The sequence below is a fragment of the Haliaeetus albicilla genome, chromosome 5, assembly GCF_947461875.1.
Source record: "Haliaeetus albicilla chromosome 5, bHalAlb1.1, whole genome shotgun sequence".
Taxonomy (NCBI): Eukaryota; Metazoa; Chordata; class Aves; order Accipitriformes; family Accipitridae; genus Haliaeetus; species Haliaeetus albicilla.
This window is the reverse complement of record NC_091487.1, coordinates 26,180,568-26,197,943: the sequence shown is the minus strand read 5'-3', so window position 1 is coordinate 26,197,943 and position 17,376 is coordinate 26,180,568. Positions and strand designations below refer to the sequence as shown.

The following is a 17,376-nucleotide window of genomic DNA, read 5'->3' as shown; positions in this document are numbered from 1 at the left end:
AGCTTGGTAGCACCAGTTTTCTTTTTCAGGGTGCTGGGGCAGACCTAGGAAGAATTAAGTCTTCCAAAACCAGCTATAAAGAAATGATCAACATTGTCAATTTATCATCAGTGGACTTGTGTTACCAAAGTCCGAATCAGCCCTGGCTTCTCATTGTTTCTGGTAGTGATGTTAAGGTCTTTAGCAGATAGATGGGAACATGGAAGTGAGGAAGACCAGGTTATTGTCTCTTAGTTTGTTTGGGCCTAAGGTTGTTGGGATTTAGGAGCTTGAAATCAGAAGAACTTGGGCTAATGAAGTCAGGAAACATGCTCTCTTTCTCCTTCACGTCATGTACCCATGTATCTATGGAGTCTGCTGGCTTTTATTTTAATCTACCTGCTACTACATTTTCTTAATTTGGCCACCTAAGTTTGTTGAAGAACAAGTAGCAGCATATCTACTCTGCTGTTTCCCAGTGGCATAAGGGAAGTGATGTCCAAAGGTGGTTATTGGGATGTTAACCTCTTCACTCACTATGATCTCACATGCTGGGTTGAAGAACTTTCTCCTTCATGGGTGATTATTTAGGTTTATAAAGGCAGCCCAATTTGCATCAAGACTCCTGTTCTTTGCTGTTAGCCTTGAAGATGGCCTTATTAGGTTTTCTGACTTCAGAATAGAAGGATGATTCCAAGTCTGATTTTGGTACAGGTGATGAGTCCAACTGTAATCTTTCATTCACCAAAGAAAGTAGTGGTTTATGAAGGAGGGCAACCAAGATGTTGAAAGGTCTCAAGGGCAAGACTTACAAGGAGCAGCTGAGGTCACTTGGCTTCTTCAGCTTGGAGAAGAGAAGGCTGAGGGGTGATCTCATAGCAGTCTACAACTTCCTCAAGAGGGGCAGCAGAGAGGGAGGTGCTCATCTCCTCTCTCTGGTGACCAGTGATAGGACATGAGGAAATGGAATCAAGCTGTGTCAGGGGAAGTTCAGACTGGACATTAGGAAAAGGTTCTTCACTGAGAGGGTGGTCGGTCACTGGAACAGGCTCCTCGAGGGCACCAACCCTGTCAGAGTTCAAGGAGCATCTGGACGATGCTCTTGGTCATATGATTTGGTTTTAGGTAATCCTGCGAGGAGCAGGGAGTTGGACTTCATGATCCTTATGGGCCCCTTCCAACTCAAGACACTCTATGATTCTACACAGGCACCCTGAAATTAATCCATTTCTGAAGACTTTATTGGGAATGTGACTAAGTGTCCTTCAGGCTCCAGTAGAAGGAAAAAAAGGTTGAGAGGTAGTAAGTGATGGACTTTCTCTGGTTACTTATTGTGGAAAAAGTGCCCCTAAATGAGGTAATTACAGTTTGGCCAAGCTAGTGTGACAAACTCTGGCAGGTGCAGGCTGCATCTTGTGAGGTAGACAAGAACACTAACATGTGGAATAATTCTGTCCCCTCTTGTAGGGTTCTTTCCTGTAATAACACTGAGAGATAAAGCCTTTCTCTGATAAAACAAAGTTTTCTAAAAAAGGGAGTTAAGCTGTATTATTTGGAGTGCAAGGCAAATTACTGCATAAGACTACAGTACCAGTACTTTCCTCAAAGCCTTTGGTGTCCGAAGTAGAAGCTTCTGTTCTATTACTTGATATGACAGAGTATGGCCTTTTGCCTATCAAAGCCTAAACTGTTTTGTTGGCCTTTTGTAGAGTAATGGGAATAATTTGGGACCTGGTTGTGATAGCCCCCAAGATGTAGATGTGTTCATGTCCCCATAACTGTTAAGATGTGCTCTACCAGAGTTGAAGCAGGTACTGTACCATCACTAGATAAAATGGAGTTCATTTACAAAATACTATGTAGTCTCTGAAGCCTCAAGTTTGGCAATATGTTCAACAAAGGAGTACGTCCATCACTATACTCTTGGAAGTTTTTCTCCCTTGCACTGACTGGTTGCTGCTTTGGATGAAATTGTAGCACAGTTAACTTTTCTAACTGAAGCTCCTTGATACAAGTTGTCTATAAGCATGGTCTGCAGGATTCCTTCCTTTATAAAGCACAGAAGAAGTAGGAAGGAAAAAGGGAAGACTTGAATTTCAGTGGCACAGGTGTAGTTCCTTGGATTAGGAATGTCCTTAAATATGCTTCTGCTTAAAATGAGAAAATAATTTTTTATTGCAAAAGCAAAAGAGTTGCATACTGTGCAGCTTTTTTTCAGTGTATATGTGTCCCTTCATAACCTCAGGTTGCCTCCATTCGGTTGCAGACTATGTACTTTGCAGTAAAGCTTTCTTCTTTTTTGTTCAGTGAACAAGCTGAAAACAAAGACTAGAATTACGACTGCAATACCTGTGACCCTCTAGGAACTGAGCTTATTCATTCTATGCAAAATCATGAAAACGTTGTTTGCGCTACCAGGCTATCACTTGTGACTTGGTTTCTAGACTTAAGGAGAATAGCAAATTCTTTGGGGAGATTTTCTAAAAGGGAGTGCCAGTGCAGTCTTTGACAGGATTATAAACCAAACTTGGAATACATGGTAGTTTACCAGAACCAAAAAGCTTGAGACCATGTCTCTAGCCTTCCTCAGTCTTAAATAATGACATTGGCAAAAAAAAAAAATCTCTGGCTGAACTGTTGCTGTTAAACTTCAGTCTGAAGCTAGCCCTTCTCTTGGGAGGATGGAAAGCTCGGTCAGCAGTGACTTCTCTATGGGGGTTGGAGGGGAGAGGCAGGCTGTTCCTGCTGAGTCTTGGCAACAGCTGGTACCTCCTGATATAATCCCAATCTCTTTAGCAAATGTCAAGGGTGAAACATGTTTTTGTGGATTGTAGTAGCAAGAGGAGGGGAGCAAGGGAAGGCACTGTGGAAACTTGCTATCTTAGTTTCTTCGTATTCTTCCCTTAACAACAATAGTGGTACAAGGTGGATTGTCATAAACCTACCATTGCCATAGCCTGAGGCATGTGTTTCTCTCTGTCATTCTATTTTCTTTACTCTCTATAGAGTGAAATGACAAGCTTGCTTAAGTTGGTAATTGCAGAGGATATACTTCTGATCTTGCTGTGCTCATGTGATTCTACATCTTTGCTGCCTGTGTATTTATTTTTACAAATGATAGTGGAGTTTCACAGTAGAAAGGATACTTCTTCTGTGTTTAATCTAGGTATTGCATTTTCCAAATGTGGAAGAGGGCCAAGGAGATATTTCTAGGATAGTTGAAACCACAGGTAATTTATCTTCTGTTTGTGCCCTAGTATCCCAGGCAGACTTGAGAACCCCTTTGTGCTAAGCCCTATGTGGGAACCTGTGAGGCTTGATTCTGTTGCCAGAACATGGATATTGTGTAACTCCTGGTGCCCTGAGGTAGCAAACATCTGTCCAGGGGTTGTAGATATGACCTAGAATACATGAAGCTTGGGGCATTATGGAGCAGCAGTGGAGTCTTCCTAGGAGACCCTAAGGCATTGCAGATGGCATTAGATGTCTGTGTTTAACAATGGAATTGAGTCAACAGGGATGCCGTGAAGAGCTTTCTGTCCTAATAAACAAGGCAGACACAAGGGAAAGGAGTGTAAAGCACCAGCAGCATGGTCAGGGCTAGCTAAGGTCAAGAGGTTTCCCATATGTATTTGTAAAAGTGGATGGAGTGAGTGAGTGACTGGATGGGAATGAGAGAGGTTTAAAGAGCAAGTAGTTTGGAAGGGAGAAAAGTGTGAGAGAGGATGACAAAGTCAGGGGAGCCAAAATGCTAGCAAAGGTCCTTTGAGGGGCAGAGGGAGGGAATGGCCAGCAGCAAAAGCAACAGCTAGTAAAAACAAAATGCTCTGCTTCCTGGCTGGGGTTGGGAGGTTGCAGACCAGCGGCTGCCACAGGCCCACTCATTGCTTCTCTGCTTTGGGCATGAGCTGCCTGTCCACTGGAGTTTGCTATGCCATTAAGAGTCACAGGTCTTCACCAAACCTGAGATTGTATTTTGAAATAGTGTATTAAAATAATCAGAAGTTTCTTCTGGTCAAAATGCTTTGCTGATGTTTACACTTGTAATCCCCACCTCCTCCTTTTCCCTCTACTGCAGCCTTTCCTGTCTGGGGAGCAAGAGAGCCAAATGTAGATTCAGCCTCATTTCTTTGGAGTGAACCAACTCCTTAACTCTCTGCTCTTTTGCTTCCCACTCAATGTCTGGCTACACAGTCTAGAAGAGTGAGCAGGCAATACTCACTCTGCTGCCATTTCCTCCCCTTCCAAGTCCCCCCCACAGCTCATTAACTTCCCATTATAAGCTACATGAGCTTTCGCACAGCTGTCTGCATAGGAAGATCTTGTCAAGCAGTCCAGCTCCCCGGAGCCAGCATCAACGTCAGGCAGGCGACAAAAGGCCAAGGCCAGAATTCAAGGAAAGCAGCATGGCAAAGAAATTCTCCTGCTTTCAGTCCAGGCATTAGGGAACTGGTTAATTCCATGGAAATCCTTCTTCTCTGCCAATACCCTGTTCTGCAGTGTTTTGAAAAAATGTGCATAAGTTGCCCTGATGATCATTAACTATATTTCTTAATGCTGGAAGAGGGAATTGCATTAATGCCAACTTCTGATTTACAATTGTCTTTGTGTAGCATCTTTCTTGCAAATCTTTCCAAACTATAGAGAACGTGTGTATAGAGTGAAATAGTAAAATCAGTCTTGGAATGGGAAGCTGGCTTCAATCTGACCTGTGTAGAGCAGAACACATCTAGCAGATGTAATATGTTATGAATGTTTTAGAAACTAAGGAAAAAGTATTTCTATAGTAGTTTGCTGCAAAGTGGCAAGCTGTCAATAAGATCAAGAGTTATGGGAGGTTGTTCACGTAGAGGGAGCTGCCGAGGAGAAGGCTTTTGTACTCCTGGGGGGATATTGCAGAAAAACATACAGCAATAATTGAAAAGAAGCTGATGCTTGAAAGAAGCAAGATTTTCTATAGCTGACTGGAACAGTGAATTTAGGGATTAAAAAGTGAAAGGGAGAATGAAGTTTGGTTGTTTCCAGGATCCAATGGAAGAAGTAGATTGGACCTGCTGGGCTTGTGTCAATTCAAGAAATTCAGAAAACAAGTAGTAGAGTTCTGCATGAACTGCAGTTTGCGGACCGCAAAGACTTTAGTTTTTTTATATAATTCTTTCCTACGACTCATTTTCTGCTTGCCTTTTCCCCCCACAAACAGAATATATTTAATCCTGTTTCTGAGGAAGTGAAATTTCCCACTTGTGGGATGTTATTATTTGTTCAGCCTTAGAGAGTTCACTGGATTTAACATAAATTATATAGATAGAAATGACCTGACAGAGACTAATGTTGGACCTTATCTGAATGTTTAAAGGTGCAGTAAGGTAAACTTACAGTGTCTGCTGTGTTTTCAGAGCTGTATGGTTTTGATGTCCTTATTGATGACACTCTCAAGCCCTGGCTGTTGGAAGTGAACCTATCCCCATCATTGGCCTGGTAAGCGATTCCCAGTTTAATATGAGGCTGGGACTGTTGCTAGAGATGGTTGTCCTTGAAACTTGTGGTCCTAGGAGGGCATGATTTCATGATGCCTGCAGAGTATTTGTTCCACTGCTAATTGAGAGGGAGGATAATCCTTTGCTTTTCCCTTTGCATAAACAAACTTATTGCAGCAATAGGGTTTGAAAGAACCCAGTTGGGTTTCCATTTTCTTTTTAATTATTTCTCCTCCACAGTCCATCATCATTGTTAACACTTCATAATCTCCCATCATAGATAAATTTTGAAACTCTCCAGACTATTGTGTGGGCTTTCAATCTGCTTGGCTGAGTAGAAACTTTAAGATTTTGGAGTCCAAGCAGAGTTCAGGCATTATGTTTGACTTGATTACGTAGATGTATGCTCAGGCTCAAATTTTTGGTCTGGTACTGTCTTTAGCTAAAATCTAAAGAGTGAGTGTTGTCTTGGCCCTTATGCTGACACTCGTACTCTAATGAAGCTTGAGGATTTATTTCTTTAAATCTCCGACTATATGTGTTTGCTGGACTACTGTTTAACTTTACAGGAGCACAGATGCACAATACACTTTTGTAGTACTGTGAGTAATATTTCAGTTATGGCAGTATAAACAAGCTTTAAGTTATATGTTCCTGGAATAGCCATATCTGACCTTCCTCTTAATTTTTGTCTTTTTTTTCCCTCCTTCTTTATCCTGCATAAAAATTTTTTTCACACCATGTTCATAATTCTAGCTTCCATAGTACCCATTTTGTTTTCAGGTGCAACTAGAATGTTTCCACAATATTTAATTTCCTGGTTTCGTGGTTTGTGCTCACATATGTACACACTGAATTATTTGCATCCTGTATTACTTAAAACTCTAACTCACATCTGCATCCTTTGCTCTGCTTTGTTATGGTTGCCATTTTCTTTGTCCAAGCTGTTGGCATCTATTACTGTGCTGTAGAAGATGGCTGATTTCACTGCTCCCAAGGAATCGGACTTTGCCTGTCTGATCTGAACTGTATTCATTGATTTTTTTTTTTTAATTACTTTTTTTCCCGCTGGATAAAATTATGGATGCTTCCCATCTGTCCCCACTGTCTGACCTCTTCATGTCTATCACCTTCCCTAATCATTTGTTCCCATCCATTAGAACTAACCCATCTATTTTATGATTTTATGTGGAAGAGGCATAAGTAATTGTGGTTTTTAAGAATTCTACAGCAGCAATGTCAATATACTCCATGAAACGTAGCATAGGTACATTCAAAGAAAGTGCTTCTAGCCAAGCAGAGCTAAAACAAGGCCATACATTGCTGCATTAGAAGACTAAAGCTGTGAACAAGGATGAACAGAAACAGATTAATCTGTTGCTGTTTTGTCTTTACCTATGTGTGTGAAAATCACATAGTTTTCCTCCCATGTTGATTATGTCTGTGTTAAGGACCAATACAAAGAAACTGTATTGGAAGATATCTTGCATATTGATGCATTCCTCTCATTTAATGCCAGACAAATAATTCCTCTTGTCCTCTGTTGCATGTGGGGATAGTGATGCTCCTTTGGACCTGAAGATCAAAGCTAGCATGCTCTCAGATATGTTCACTCTTGTAGGTGAGTGTAATAAAAAGCTCCTTCAACCTTTTCCTCATTTAAAAAAAGTAAAAGGTAGGTTTATGAGCTGCATGTTATCAGATAAGTATAATAGAGGAGAACTCCAGTTAAAGGAGAGCAACTGTATTTAGCACTGGAAAGTTATACATGGATGTTTCAGCTTCAGAATAATCTGGCTGTTTGTGATGCTTAGGTGCTATTAAGAGTCCCTAGTTTGGTATTTGAAGACACTACTCTTTCTCTTTAGTAGGTGACTTCTGTTTAGCCCTCAGAATCAGTATTCATGCATTTTTTTTTTAGGTTGAATGTGTGGGTTCTGGTTAGGCTATGTTAGAAGTGGAGTCATGATTGTGAAAGCTGCATGACTGTCTAGTGCACAGCACCTTTTAGGCATTCTTAGGACATCTTGGTTCAGTTACTTGACACAACTTACCCCTAATACTAAAAGATGCAGAATTGTCATCAGGTGGTCTGCTCAGCTATTTAAGAAATGGAGCCTATCTCTATGCTGCTATTCAGTAACCCATCTTATTGATTTAAGTACTTGGTTTTGAAGCAAGTTCCAGTGTTATTAAAAAAAAATGTAATGCAATGTACAGTTTGGGATTAAACAAAGCAAGGTATAAAAAAGAAAAAGCATCCTTTTTGGTCCTTGGGCAGGGACAGGAAGGTCATGTATAGACTGAGATCATTAACAGGAATGCTAGGTTTATATTTCAGGGTTTGCCTGTGTTAAAGTTCTCATGTGGCTCCTGATGCCCATAGGTTTCGTGTGCCAGGATCCAGGCCAGCGGTCAAGCCGGGCCATTTATCATTCATCTGAATCTGTCAGGAGAAATCCATACCAGAAGCTGCAGGTAAGTGACTTCAACAAGCCAGAGCTGAGGAGGATAGCAGGAAAGTCAGTCTCGTTGAATTTGGCTCACAGCTGAGAGAGCCAGTGAGGGAGTGAGGATATTTGGATTTCTAGGATAACTACAGAAGAGACTTGGGGGATGCACCTGAGCTATGTTCAGCCACTTTTGTTTTGTTGTGGGCAACGACCTTCCAGAACCCTAGAGCTTTATGAATGTCTCCAAGACCTCCTTCTAGGCAGAAAGAGCTTTTTGCACTTGGAATTTAAGCCTTCTTTCCCATTCACTCTTGGAACCTCTCACTTCCTTTCCTGTGGATCTTTGGACTGACGCCTCGTGTGGCTTGCTGTGACTGTTCATTACCTTTTCTGCTGAGATAGTGCTTTCTTAGCACTGTAGTGCTGCAGAGCAGTTGTTCTCTATCTTTTTCTGGTTATGAGATGTATTCCATAAATATCTGTGGAAGTGGAGCACTCACAAAAGGCAGGGAGATCCCCTATGTCATTTGGACTTTCAAATTCATTTCTCCTCAGGCAAATAGGCAGACGGTGTATCCTGACATTCTCTGCAGCTGATGCATATGCTCCTGTGAGGGACATGCAACATGGCTCTGTAGCTCAAGCTGAATTAGGAAATGAGAAGTCATCTTTGTTCAGTGACAGCATACCAATACACTGTCCTTTTTTGGTATAGGGAAAACTCACAAAAATTGCAACATTTTGCTTCTTGTAAAACTTAGTCTTGAGTCACTGGGAGACAGGTGAATAGCTGGTAAGGTGAGATTTGAGTATCTATAAGATGCATGGCTGAGTCCAGAGCTTCTAAGGCCAATTTAATAGATAGATAGGTTTTCATACAGATCCCTCTGACCATAAAGGTGCGATAGGTTTTCATACAGATCCCTATGACCATAAAGGTGCTTTTTGTGGCAGACAGAAGGTACCTCGGATAAATTAGGAGCCATTCCAGAAAAAGTAACCTCTGTCTTAGAGTAATGCAATCAGACCCTGATGATTTGACATCTTCTATCTGAAAAAAATTATACAAGACAGTCTCAGAAAATTGAGCTGTTGGGAAGGATTGAATCTTTAAGGAGGCTTTAAATTTACAGATTTATTTTGCTTAAAAAACTACAAATAGGTGTAAGGCCTGGCCAGTTGAAATGTGCGAAGATTCATATGACAGAGCGATGGTTGAGATGGGATTAGTTTATCTTTTGGGACAGGTCCCCCGTACCTAGCTTTACAAGGAACAGGCTTCTAATCCAGTGATAAAGTTTTGCAGCATGTTCTTCTTAAATACCTAAATGGAAATCCCATGGCTAAATAGGTGTATAGATTTTTCCATGGTTCAAGAATGTTTTGGCCTGCTCTTTGCTGAATGCATTTTATGTCGTATTGTTGGATCTTTGATACTTCTGTTCCCGTTCTCAGTTGCAAAGGGTACTTTGAACCTCTTTTGTTTTTCTTAACTCCTTCATGATGTCTTAAGTTTTGATCATTCATGTAGGCCATCTTTAATCATTGTAAAAGTTGGTTCTTGGGAAAGAAATGCTGATACCAGCATTCTTGGTCATGAGATAGTTACTCTGTTTTCTGAGTTTCATCAGACTGGACTGCAAGTTCCTTGTGCAATTTCTTTGGTTTGACACTCTGAGAATTTCTCTCTCTAGGGAAATGAACAATTTAGCTGCTTCCTTTGTAACTTATTGTTGATTTGGGTTGGAGCTTTTTCAATTAATCGTAAGCAATAAAGGGACCTTGACCTGTTTTGTATAGACCAACTGTAGAGAAGAACTTGGCAGTAGCACATCTCGAAGTGATAGATAGGTCTCTTGAGAATCCTTTCTTACACCATTTGCTCCTCTTGGGCATTGGAGAGGATGAATACAACTGAAGGCAAGAAAGATCGAAGCTCCTATGATAATAGTTTTCTTTTGAACCTACCCCTGTCATTAAACTGGCCTTGCTTGTAGGCCTGTTGCTAGATAAGTAATACAGGGTACTTTTTGACATTCTGCTGATGTTTCTACACCTATTTTGGAATGTTAAAAAGCATCTTGTTCCTTCACAAGAACTGGAATATCGTTGAGATATTTAAATGAAATGGCTTCTGGAATGTCAGGATTTTTATGACTTTTTTTACCCCCTCTGTTCTATGAACAATTCTACTTGACAGCGTCTGTTTCTCTGTAATACATAGCTATTAAATAATTTCCTCTGGGTAATTCTTATCTTACAAAAATATGAATTTTGGTCATGAGAGTTGAGTTAATTCATCCATTCTGCAGAGCTCTTTTCTGTGTGCTTTTGAAAATTATATGTACGTCCAGATGCCTTTTGCACGGTTGAACACATCTGAGGTTAGCGTTTGGAATGGGGACAGGATACATTTGCAGAGGATATGAGGAAGATCTGAACTGAGATGGTAGAAGCTGTTAGCTATATCTCTGGACTTATACCCTTTTGCTTTAGGGTACTCATCGCTCCTCTGTAACTTGGGCAGGGATGATAGTGTCTTAGAGAACACAAGGGTTTTATTCTCTTTGTGTGTCTCTTGCAGCGTCCTGTGTCTGCGCAGTCGCAAACAGCAAACACCAGGTTGGTAAGTAACCTTCAGCTCCCTTCACCAGTATAAGGGATGCAATTTCAAATGTTACCTTGTACAATACTTTTGGCACAATTGGTCCCAAAATATATTTTGTAGCTAAGTAGCCTGGTGGAGGGACGAAGTCAACAAGAAAAGAGGAAATGGATAGGTACTGGCATACGTTTCCATGTGGCAAGAGCAAAGGTTGGAAAAACATTTACATCAGTTCTAGCAGCTTAAAGAAAGAGTAGGTGAGGTGTGCTGAGAGTCAAGGTCAGCTGGGTCAAATCCCTCAAAGTTTTTAAGCCTACAAGTATTTCTGAACTGCATTTTAAAGAAATTGGATATAGATGTTTAAAGATAAAGTTGTCATTCTGGTCATCAAATGATGAAGACAGTGGCAGCACAGTGTTCTGGATTTAGTAGGTCATTGAAAAGGAAGTGCAAAACCAAAGGAAGAGCTGGTGAAAACAGCAATAAATGGGAGTGTCACACCAAAAAGGAGGAGGAGGAGGAATTTTTGTCTTGTGTACTACAGGCAATGGAATAAGTCTGGATGGAAAGGATAGCACAGGTGAATCTGTATGGACAAAATTCAGGTGGCCCTATAAAAGAAGTAAGTGTTTTCCATGAGACAGTCATCTGAAGGAAACTGCAAAAATTTGAGTCAACTGGGTCAAAATAGATAAGAAGGAATTCTTAAAGATAGTGGAAACATGTAGAACTATTGTTAGCATAAATCAGACTGATCCACCTTTCTAAATGTCATATTTGGCATCCTCCTTGCAAGCCATATGGACAAATCAATGTTAGTTTACAATTCTAAGCACCTGGCTGTGTGGGGACATGGTAGGCATTATTTTGCTGCTGGGCTTCCTGCATGAACGTAATGGTGATGGTTCTCCTTTTTTTTTTTTTTTTTTGAGGTTTCCCAGCAGGAAGGAAGGTAGGACAGATGGAATCATCTTGAGAACCTAATTCATTCTATGCTCTGCTGTTTGTATCATTCTGTGTTAGTTTAGCTGAGGCTGAGAGGAGAGTCTTATTGAATAATGAGGTTTCATAAAGAATAGGAAGGATCTTTGTGCCAACTGCTGTCAGTGTGCCAACTGCTGCTTAGGATAATTAGAATCATGTGGAAACCAGAGATGCTCACAGAATTTGGAGATAAAACAAAGTGGTTGGATTTATCTATACTTTTAAAGATAAGCTGGATCAAAAAGGAAACAAGATCTTTGTGAAGTTAGAGACATTTGTGCTATAGCCAGAGAGAATTCTGCAGTGAAACACTGAAAAAAGTGTTTGTGCAGAAGTTCAGTAAAGTTAGAGTTTTTTTCTAGCATTTTGACAATAGTATAGTTTGTTCTCAGATAGGAGCCAGAGCTTCACTAGTCATAGGAGCCAGAGCTGCCAATATGTAGGTATACATTTTCTGTATGTAATCAATGAAATTATCTCCATTGTATCCAGACAATTGAGATTATTTCATTGAAGTATTTCCTTAGTAAAGGAGATCATCTGATAGGATGAAAAATTTCCTGTAATATTCTCTTTGAGCAGCAGTTATCACATGATGATTGTTATGGTAGTGTCAGGAAATGGTTTTTAAGAGGAGGTTACCTAGCAGAAGATTTTAGAGGAAGTTATTAAAGTTGTTGAGCCGTGCTTTTTGAAATGGAGGCCAGGTTAGGAAGAAAGACTAAAAGCCTTTCAACTTGATGCCATCTGCAGCATCAAGCAAACCTGTTTGACTACTGACATTTTTATTTCTTCTGCAAATGCTTGTCTCCTACCTTCTCATCCAGATTGTCTCGTTTCCTCTTGTTTTATTTAATCAGTTTTCATTAGGCTTAACAAAATGTTTCAGCTGGCACCTGCTATGTCTGTTTTCTCTTTGGATCTTTCTGTGCCAATCACTGCAGTGTAACCCATTCTAGTGCAATGCCTGTTCCTTTTGCGGTGTTTATAACATTGGATAAGTGAGGAATCAATCCTTTTCATGCTGTTTGTGCCCTTTGCCTCCCTATTTCAGAATCTGCAAATTCTGAATAGCCGCTTATAATTTCTAATGAAACAGGGAGAATGGAATTCAGTTCCAATAGTCTTTACAAATAAATTTACAACCTGATCTTGCCATGAGTTTTATTTGTATCTGAGCACTATGGGATATTCCCCTGGTCATCCAGCTTAAGGTTTCTCATCTTTTTCTCTTCTTTCTAGATTAAGAAGTCTCTCTGTGCATTCTTTGCTCAGTATAGTGATAAAAGAAAATTTGAATTTTGTATAAAGGCATGAGACCTTCTCAGCTAGACTCTTAATGCTATTTTTACAGAGGTAGTTATCTGAACTGGGCCTAAGACCAGCTAAAATGTACTTGAGAACATGTTCAAAGATTTCAGTCTTGCTGGGATTTTAAGATTTTATAATCCTGCTAATGTGACGACACTTTGAATTCCTGTCCTTTGTTAGAATTGATCAGGACTGCCCATCAGGTTAAGAATGAGCTTGGAGAGACTGTCTGCAAATTATTTCTTATTTTTTAAATTTGCATGTATCTGCAAATTTGCATGGTATATCTATGTACATATACAAGATCTGTCCGTTAAGTGTGAGAAGTAGCAAGACGAGATCCAGCAGTATAGTAACAAAAGAATTACAGGTGGTGAACTGAATTTTTCACTTTTCCCCTGCAACTTTATCTCATCAGTGAATTACAGTTCTGTTCTAGTGTAGCAACACAACTGGAACAGAGAATCATGGTTCTGGTACCATTGAGGTGTGAATCCAAGTGTATTTGGGGCCTGTGAGTGTGAAGCTGGCTTTTGGTGCCCCTTGGGTGAGAATTTTTCTGTATGAAATCCTGGCTTTGGTGCTTTTGTGTATGTCTCATGTTTTTCTGGAAGGGGCCAGGGGTGTAAATACTGGCACTGATGCCTGAATTGAGTCCTGCTGTGTTAAAAACTGGGAAAGTGAATACTCACACTTTGTGCCCGCTGCTGTGTGGACTCTTCAACCGCTGAAGTGTGGAATTGTGAATTCTCGCTGCAGTACTCTGGAGTGTAGATTCTGCTGGGAAGAGGATCCTGGAGTTTGAATGTAACTTTTTTTTTTTTAAAGTTGAGAGAGGAAAAGGGGAAAATCTGGTTTCACACTGTCTCTACAGCGTACCCGTCCTCTGTCTGCCAGTGATGCTGAAATTAAAAACCCAGTGCCCTCAGGCAGGGAAAAAGCAACAGGAAGGCAAGGCAGCTCTGTGCTAGGTCTCTCCATGGAGGAGGTAAGTAGGCTATTAAATACCTTTTATTTACCTTGGATTTCATGCAATATGTGGGGTTATTTGCTCAGCAAAAAACAAGTGCATGTATATGAAAAACATGACAGAAGTATAATTTTTGAAACAGAACTTCTGAGTTTTACTGCTGGTACTGACCTTGCCCTCAGTCATGCCAGGTGTGATAGACTCCTTCAGAATTTAAATGCAGGATAAAATTGCTTAAGGATATCATGTGTACCCAGCCCACTCCCAGGACTGCAGTAATAGTCCTGTCCTCTGAAACTCAGAGATTTTTCTAGGGTTCATTCTTCATTGTATCTATTTTGCTGGCTATTTTTTTTTTTTCTTTTTATTCCAAGATAAAAGTTCTTCATCGAGTGAGAGAGGAGAATGAACGGAGAGGAGGCTTCATCCGGATATTCCCTACCCCATTAACGTGGGACCTTTATGGGTAAGAATAAGAATCCAATAGGATGGCTCAGTGTTGCACTGATGCTCTGTGTTGAGGGATATTCTGTGTTAGGTATATGTAGAACAACCAGCTTAGCAATCAGAAAGACACATATTGAGGGTTTTGGTAGAGTTTATTTTAGTGTTGAGGATGTGTTTTTCTGATCCCTTGTTTTTAACTGCTGCTGCTTTGCCTAACTGCACCTTATGGAAGGCTATCAAGCATTGTTTCTGATGTTGCTTTTCTGTCAGAATAAAAATGTCTTCACTTCAGGTAATCTATTCCTGCTATCTGCTTTTACATCCTACAGCTGCATGTACTGTGTACTCTGTCATTAGGCCATCAACACAGTATAGGGCTACATCCTGTGAGTGATACTATGTTACGCTTTTCTAATTTTTTTCCAGTCTGTAATGTTTTTCTGTGTCTCTTGCCTCACCAGGAACTTCAGCTGAGAAGTGATAGCTCTCCTCCTTTCCTCTTTTCTGTTATGGTACAGCATATTGTCTCAATCCACTTCTGGGATGTTCTTTATAGATAATTTATTTCTGTATTAAGCTGCCTTTCATTGTGTTGAACACTATCTTGATACATCCTATATTTTGATTTTCTAGATCCTTTTTAGAGCACAAGACATCAATGAACTACATGCTGGCTACACGTCTGTTTCAGGACAGGTAGAAAGCTTTTCTATTTGGGAGAGAGGCAAAGGGCACAAACAGCATGAAAAGGATTGATTCCTCACTTATCCAATGTTATAAACACCAAATAATATAAAGCCTGCGATTTATGGGGGTGGTAATAGTTGTGTGTCTCTTCTCTAGTGTGCCAGTGACTGTGGAGGTTTCTCACATTTTTGTGTTGTGCTTCTGAATCCAAGGGCAAAAAGGACAATACACAAAGGGCATGGGAGTTGTTGGAGTAAGAAGATGACTATAGACATGAAAAACCTTCAAGCACCTAGGTTTCTCTATGAAGGGATTATAGGTGGTCCTTGCTTAGCTTTTGTTTCAAATTAAAAGTCAGATTAGAGCTTGTCCTCATGTAAAGTAAGCACTGAAATTTACTCCAAAGGTTTAGTATCCCTATCTCTTAACCTGTGCAAACATTATTTGATGCCTCTTTCTCTGGGCTGTGCTTGGGTGGAAATGACAGTTCATGCCACTAGCTGAACTTCCATTGAGAGTTGTGTGCAATATCTTTCATTGTGTGTTTAACACCCTTCCTTCTCAATGGTTTTTCTTACCCAAGTTTGAGATCCACAATAAAGTAACTACAGAGTAAGGCTAGGGTTGCTGACTGAGGAGGCAATATTTACAGAAGCTCTTCCTGCATCAGCACTGTAAGGTGGTTTGTTTGTGTTTTTTTGTTTTTTTTTTTTGTTTTTTTTTTTCCTGTGTACTTTCAGGGGTGTGTCTAAAGGGTAGTTCCAAATGACACCTTCTCCAATTTAAGCCAGACAGATGCAAGCATCAGTTGTAGAACAGCTGCTCAGATTTCCTCTTTTTGAGCCTTTTTTTTTTTCTCCTTTAAGACAGAACTCACAAGGAATTCTGTAAATTTGGCCTTCTCACTGTACACCTGAAAGACTTCAGAGGCTTTTTAATCCAGGTGATGATCCAGAATGGAAGGTAATTTTTGCTGTTTTTCCCTTTGTAGGGGCAAGATGAAAAGAGACTTCATCACTGGGAGATCCCGGTAAATGGTTTCTTAATTAAATAATTTGTACTTTGTAGGATTTATTCTAAGTTTAGATTTCTACTGCTTCATCTTCCAAGTCCTGGGTCAATGTGTTTTCTACCTGAAATCCTTCAAACTAATTTTAGGAAAGTAAATACAGTGAGCAAAGAGTATCCCAGCATGTGGAGAGCTTAAGTTTTGTTGGATTGGACCTTAAAGTTGCTCCTCTTAGGCTTCCTACTTTGGCATTCCTACCATATTGATAAGCCTCACCATTGAACTCTCTCAAAAGATCCTGTAATGCATAAGGGGTTTGGACTTCATATACCTATATTCACTTCACTAGATCTAAAACATAAATGGAGCAACAGGAATTTTCTGTGGATGTTCCCACTTATATCATAAAGAACACTTTGCTGGATCTTTGTGCACTGGCAGAAGTTGTTGTTTGTCTCCCTTAAGGAATCTGGCAGGGCTCCTTCTCCCTTGGTTTAGGCAGAACTTGTAGAACAGTTGTAATTTTTCACTTAGATTATGTTAAAATTCTTATCTCTGACCAAACAGTGAAGAACAAGCTGTCTACATGAAAGGTTCAGAAGACAGGACTCGGGTCCACGTGCTCTCTTCCCACTCCCATCCATTGTTTTGTACTCTTGCAATTCAATTTTCCCTATTAATTGTGCCTTGACCTGCTGCATGATGGACAGATGCTGCTTAGTCATGAAAGCATGACACTAGATAAGTGCGTTTTGGGGCTTTGAGAGATGATGTTCTGTAAAGTACTTGGAAGACTCACTTCAAACTTTCACAGGCTTTAAATAGAGCAAGGTTAGACGGATCATAAATATTTCTTCCCTGTGTCAGGAAAACTGTTTCTTGAAGAAATTTAATCTACTAAGTCTCTTGTATCACCAGGGAGAGAAGTATAAAGGGAGATTGAGGATGTCTGTGTATTATGCTTCCCAGAGCAGGTCTTAATGGAAGGCTGGATATGAAGCTGGAAGCTGTAGACTCTCATGCTCTCTTTTATGAGAGAAAGCTTGTTTCACTGGAGTTACGGAAGCGCCGGCGATGTCATGGCAAGGCTAGAGCAGCACGGACAAGATCATCAGGTATGCATGGCTAGAGTCTTAGATGAGTGGCTAGTCAGAAACAAGCAAGCAAGGACTTCTTAATTTGAAATGCGAGTGAATGGGGTTGTTCTGGCCTTTGTAGTCCCTGAAGGGATTCACAGATCGAAGTTAATAGTTTTCATTTCAAGTGTTAAGAGGAATGAAGTGAAAACTATTATGAGCTTCCTGCTTCCTTAGTGCCTAGAATTTCAGTCCCACCATTCCACATCCCCAGGTATATGACTAAAGGTAATCAATATTTTCTTGAAGATGAGCTTGTGGTTGCATTTGGGGTACAAGAATTCAACAGTATGTGTGCCTCTATAGTCCTCCAGCTTT

At 40.3% G+C, this 17,376-nt stretch overlaps 1 protein-coding gene across 2 annotated transcripts in view; it reads left to right on the top strand.

Moving 5' to 3' along the window:
- The window catches only part of TTLL5 (tubulin tyrosine ligase like 5), a 143,915-nt gene that overhangs the window by 32,280 nt on the left and 94,259 nt on the right, over positions 1 to 17,376 (top strand). Inside the window, exons 13-21 of one of the 2 annotated variants that reach the window (XM_069783830.1) lie at positions 5,376 to 5,457; positions 7,016 to 7,077; positions 7,843 to 7,934; positions 10,494 to 10,535; positions 13,684 to 13,797; positions 14,154 to 14,245; positions 14,860 to 14,922; positions 15,905 to 15,943; positions 16,892 to 17,037. In XM_069783830.1, coding sequence (XP_069639931.1) covers positions 5,376 to 5,457; positions 7,016 to 7,077; positions 7,843 to 7,934; positions 10,494 to 10,535; positions 13,684 to 13,797; positions 14,154 to 14,245; positions 14,860 to 14,922; positions 15,905 to 15,943; positions 16,892 to 17,037 — 732 coding nt within the window. The remainder of the gene's footprint in view (positions 1 to 5,375; positions 5,458 to 7,015; positions 7,078 to 7,842; positions 7,935 to 10,493; positions 10,536 to 13,683; positions 13,798 to 14,153; positions 14,246 to 14,859; positions 14,923 to 15,904; positions 15,944 to 16,891; positions 17,038 to 17,376) is intronic. The other variant, XM_069783831.1, reaches the window with a different exon arrangement.